Below are 5,667 nucleotides of genomic sequence, written 5' to 3' on the forward strand. Positions count from 1 at the left end.
CTGTCGTCAACCGTGCTGTTAGGCGCTTAAATCCTATTTCAAAATAAAAGTCTCCCTATGTTGACTATTTTGTCCAGTTCATCATAATGTGTTGATGTACTGCATATGATAGACTAATTACACGATTCGTTCATCTTCAAGCGACGATCACTTATTGCACAAACATATTAACTGCCATATTGGAAAACCCAATTTGGGACAAGCAATATGATATGCTCAATCTCTAAACAATATTCTCTGAATCAGTCAAGTAAAATTGAAAATGATTATTACAAAATGTATTAACAATCTGAATTCATGCTTTCAGCTGGTGTAGTTAGTCGCCATTATTTGTCTAGAATGTTTTTACTCAATATGATTTAACTAACTGACAATAAATGTGTGAAATTAACAGCTTTATTTTGCACCATTACAAAGGAAAAGAACATAGGGTGATTTTTAACCAAAACATAAAATAATGTATTACTTATAAAGGATGTGAACATTTAAATTCAATCTTACGGTTGTATTTTCATCCCATTTATAAGCAAATTAAATGTTGTGTACCTGTGTTAAGATCACACAAGATGGCAGTGCCGTACTGAGTGTGCCGTACCCCACTGTGTGGGAATTTTCTCAAGCACACTGGTTTCAATGATCCCAGCACCTGCCTGGAAACCAATACTAGACCACACTTCAAGACCTTTTGTATGGTTTAAGCAAAGAAATTATGTTTTGCATATCTTCCTTGGACAACAGTTAATTTGGTTCAGACAATGACCACACTGTGGACAAAATGTGAGGGTTTATTTGTGGTTTAAATCATACTAGAAATCTCTTTGCTCTCATCTGCTCTCATCCTGCTTTCATCTGTGAAGACAATGGGGCACCAATAGCAGACCTGCCAATTCTGGTGTTCTCTAGCTAATGCCAGTCGAGCTGGACAGTGCTGGGCTGTGAACACAAGTCCCACTGGAGGACGTCAGGCCCTCATGCCACCCTCATGGAATCTGTTTCTGACAGGTTGATCACAAACATGCACACCAGTAGCCCACTGGAAGTCATTTTGTAGGGCTCTGGCAGTGCTCCTCCTGTTATATTAGTATTTAACAAATTATTTAACAATAATATTTAAATACTACATTCCACTCAACAATACTTTGTTAAATTATTGTACTGGCTGTTACCTGAGTGACTGCTACATATATATCACAATACGGTACATCGTTTGGCACATCCACCCACCCGATGTCATGCACTGGTCAGGGTTGCCATCTGTTAAGTGTATTTCACATTTATTGTGTACACACATGTTCTTTTGTATTGCACCATGGTGCTAGAGGAATTTTTTTTTTCCATTTCACTGTATACCTGTATATAGCTGAAATGACATTAAAAAGCCTCTTGCCCCTTGTTTCTGTTCCTCCTTGCACAAAGGAGCAGATACTGGTCGTGGTGCTGAGTTGATGCCCTTCTATGGCCCTGGGCAGCTCTCCTCATGCAGTGGCCAGTATCCTGGCATCTCCTTCATGTTTTTGAGACTGTTCTGGTAGTCACAGCAAATCATCTTGCAACATGTGGATGTACTATCCTGTAGGAGCTGGACTACCTGTGCAACCTGAACAGGCTGCAGGTGCAGGCACCACCTCATATTTTTATACTGAGCCTTACGTCTCTTAGTAGATATTTCAAATGTTTTGTGTAACTTGACTTTTAATTGTTTTTTTAAATATAGCCTAGTTTGATCAGCTTTTCATGAATCTATTTTTGTTTTCTATGATCATAACTCGCAAATAAAAGGCTTCGCAATTAAGTGAATAAAAATGTAGCTTTATGATAAAATTACACTATCCACATTTGCATATTCATAGGTGAAATTTCTGTCAGATTAGAGACAATTTAAAATAAAGAGCATAGCATATTTCTCAAGGGCATGCTCATGGCCACAAATATCTTTGTTTCTTTGCTCTCTCTATTCCATACTAACATACCTTAACCGAGCAATCCAGAGAAACAATTGTGCGTATGAGGGTTCCTGAAGATTGGGTGAGGGAACTCCGTGAAGCACCATTACAGGTGACCTTAGAAAATGCTGCTGTCATGAAGGAGCCTGAGAGAATGGTTCGGATATTCTTTGTTCTTCCTAAAAATAATGCAATTATGCAAGTATGAGGTTAAAACCAAAATAGTGGCATACTTGATGCCATGAAAAAAACTGCTCAAGGAAAATGCAAATAAAAGTGTGTTCTTTTATTATTCATATTACAGAATGCTTTAGATCATAATTTAAATTGAACCATATATGGACAAATCACACATTTATTCATTTTTAATTTTAAATAAGCAAATGTTTAGAATATATATTTATTCTTTTTGTTTGAAAAACATTAACCTAATTAAAATGCTATTAAATTTGACAAAATTAAGATTAGACATGCAGGGAAGCTGTACATTCATGAGAAAGTCAGAGTCACACCAAAAAAAAAAAGAAGAAAAAAAAAAAAGAAAAAGATTCACACTGACCCTCCAGCAACTTCATTCTGCCTACCAGACCATCACTAATCCTGAGGTATTAAGGATTTCAGTTCAGAAGGTCATTGTACAAAGGCTCAAAAAGGATTAACATCACATGTTTGTATTTCTATTGGATGGCAGATCTCTTTCCATTGTAACACGCAGAGCTCTGATTTGAAGTCAGGTGGTGTTTGCCTTTAATGCAAATACCTTCCAGGTAATTAGGAGGAGGAACATTTCTCTTATGTAAACGTTTCCTATGAATGAATATTTAGAAGAAGAAAAAAATCCTGGTAAAAAAAAAAATAATAGCAGCATTGGGGATGGTCTTGTTTTGCTGCATGATGATTAGTGGTTGCAGAGATATTTCTGCAAAACACGTTTGATTCGTAAGAGGGTGGGGAGGCATAACACTTTCAATACATGACGTGCGGCAACATGTTTAGCTCAAGGTAACAAACAGAGACAGAGATAGATACTGCAGGGAGAGTATATAAAGCATGCATAAAAACAATATGCTTGAACTTTAATTTTATTTCTTTTCATTCGTATTTGTAACGGCGGGATGGCCTAGCAAGCTGCTAACCGCGGCTCAGTCTTCTCTCTCGTACGTCCTCAGAGACACCGCGTCACCCATGATGCACTTCTAAATGAAATAAAATCTCCTTTTTTAGGATTCATGCACAATCTGAAATTTACCAAGAACTTCTGCTGTCAGAGGACCTGTAGGACACTTACCGCGATCAGCTTGCCGTCTTGAATCTCTCTTTCGATTGTCGTGGTCTTGCCTTCCCACGTCTGGCTCTGAATGAGTTTACCGTTGAGGAGGCTCATGGTGCTCTGCAACATGTTGGAGAAACATGATGTGGAGGTGTACCCGTCCGAGACGAGGCCCCAACGAGAAGCTCTGCGCCTACCTTTGCCTGCCGGTCATCCGCGGTGATTTCACCGAATTCCTCGCCCAGCCTGAATTTTATTTCCACGGTCTTGAACGTGGTCGTGGATTTCATAGATATGAGACCCCCGTCACCCTCGCTGAATACCAGGCTCGGCTTGGCTAAATTAGCCATTTGCCTGGAAGCAAATCCGACACCTACGACGCCAGACACATGGCCTTCATCACTTCGGTTTCATCGCAACAGGCGCCTTAGCAAAACTAAAAACTGTTAAGAGCATGAGGCTAAAACCTGGGAAATGCAAAGAACGTTTAAAAGCATCAGCAACACATTGCTTAGATATGCAATTAATTAAAATATATTACGTCAAAAGCAACGGAAACTTACCTATTGCTTTCATGTACTCCTCAAAATTCTCACTTTTTGTCAGTTTCCATTTACCCATGAACTGTTCCATTTTCGCAGTTGTTTGTAACTATGAAGAAAACACAGTGTGTTATAAATATAAACACTGTACAATTCTAATACTAGTGACTTAAACTTGAGAAGTTTCGGAGCCTTTATTTCAGGATTTAATGAGACGTGGGCACTCGCCGCTCAAACAGACCAATCACGGGAGGTTTCATTGGAACACACGTTTTAGGGAGACCTGCGAAGATCCAGGAATGCTCGAAGGCAATGGCTTTAAACACACCATTTGGATGGGACTGTTTAGCAATGTTTGCAGTCTTGTTAATATGATGTATATGGTGTGCTATCAGATTTGACTTGTTAAATTATTGCAAAAAAAAAAAAAAGGTTTCCCAAGCCCAGCATGGTGTAACTTGTTGATCCAGTTTTCCATTTGCTTGCAATCCAGTGATTAGTTGATCCAGTTTTCCCGTGTGTGTGTGTGTGTGTGTGTGTGTGTGTGTGTGTGTGTGTGTGTGTGTGTATGTATATATATATATATATATATATATATATATATATATATATATTCATTGCAGTTTTATAGGAATGCTATTATGTCAGTAGAAGCTTGGTGTTTGTCAACTGGTAAGATTTCGGGGGGGGGGGGGTTGAGTAATGATAAAACAGTATAAATCACATTGACAGTAGAGTATTAATGTAATGTGTGGATTAATATCAGCCACAGCATATTAGTGTATACCTGCAGCAGGACTGCCTACCTGCTGTGTGTATGCAGCCAGCTGTAATCCCATTTAGAGGAGTTTTACTAAACGTGCTGAAATCAGCATTTTCTGACTGAGGTGTGCCCATTACAGAAAAAAAAAAATGCGCGTGTGTGTGTGTGTGTGTGTGTGTGTGTGTGTACACGTGCATGCACATGTTTGATGTGCATTTAGGTGTTAGATCGCCAAATGTACTTTGCTAATATTTTTAAGCAGTGAGCTGCTTTACTTTAATATATTTAAATCTCTCATTTTATTTGTTATTGTTTTGCTATATTACAGTCTGAGCAAAAAAAAACAACATTCTTTTACTCCAGTATCTTTATATAATGTCCTACATGGACAGCTCAACCAGGAAGTCTCAGGCCTTAGATTCCTGACTGCTGATTGTCTGATCGACTCAAATAAAACAAACCCATGGACCATGTTCTGTGTAGGCCACATCAAAAATTATTTTGGTTATATTAGCTTTTACTATACATTGGTATGTAAAATACATTTATTGTTCAGAACAATTCCTTTTAAAGCTACTGAACTTTTATTTCTGCACCATGAAGTCTGCACCAAAGACAAAATGAGGGGTAGTTGAGCCCTGGGATATGCCAGCAATCACTTACTACTTGAAGTTTCTGCTCAGACTGGTTAACTCCTATGCCTATGAGCTAAACTACCTTCATCACTGCTGAGTGCACCTCCATCACACAGACAGCACAGCAGAGCATACTGTATAAACAGTGCTCAGATAAGCAGACACAAATTTAGTAATGAAATACCCTGTGTGTGTGTGTGTTTGTGTGTCTGAAAGAGCTGGGGCCCTCTCAGCCGCTCTGAACGAGCGTCTGTCAACAGAAAAGCCGAATGGAGGGTCATTGTGTCTGCTGGTGTTTGGTATTGACACAGCATCCCCCTGTGCTCATTCCCAGGCTCCAACCTGAGCACTCATGAATAGCTGAAAGAGGACACTGCTTGGGGCCCAGCGTGCACGTGGGGCACTGCACAGGAACTAAACTTAGCCTCTATTTGTTACAGGTGTTGGTTTATGCTTTGTTTTCTGATGTTCCAATATCCATGGAGCTTGAGTGTTGATTGTGTTTCTGCTTTCA

The 5,667-nt window shown here is 39.2% G+C and overlaps 1 protein-coding gene across 2 annotated transcripts; it reads right to left on the reverse strand.

Annotated features, from left to right (window-relative positions):
* Window positions 1-1,837: 1,837 nt before the first annotated feature.
* fabp4b (fatty acid binding protein 4b) lies at window positions 1,838-4,031 on the reverse strand. Of its 2 annotated transcripts, none has more exons than XM_026999236.2 (4): window positions 3,777-4,031; window positions 3,411-3,586; window positions 3,232-3,333; window positions 1,838-2,122 (listed from the first exon to the last, which is right to left on the reverse strand). In XM_026999236.2, exons 1-4 carry the CDS (start codon window positions 3,844-3,846, stop codon window positions 2,078-2,080), a joined length of 393 nt encoding a protein of 130 aa, XP_026855037.2. In that variant the 5' UTR covers window positions 3,847-4,031; the 3' UTR covers window positions 1,838-2,077. The 2 variants fall into 2 exon arrangements, with proteins under 2 accessions (XP_026855037.2, XP_026855036.2); XM_026999235.2 differs by lacking the exon at window positions 1,838-2,122 and adding an exon at window positions 2,215-3,139 and having other exon boundaries at window positions 3,777-4,022.
* Window positions 4,032-5,667: the final 1,636 nt, after the last annotated feature.

Source organism: Electrophorus electricus, chromosome 10 (assembly GCF_013358815.1).
Source record: "Electrophorus electricus isolate fEleEle1 chromosome 10, fEleEle1.pri, whole genome shotgun sequence".
NCBI lineage: Eukaryota > Metazoa > Chordata > Actinopteri > Gymnotiformes > Gymnotidae > Electrophorus > Electrophorus electricus.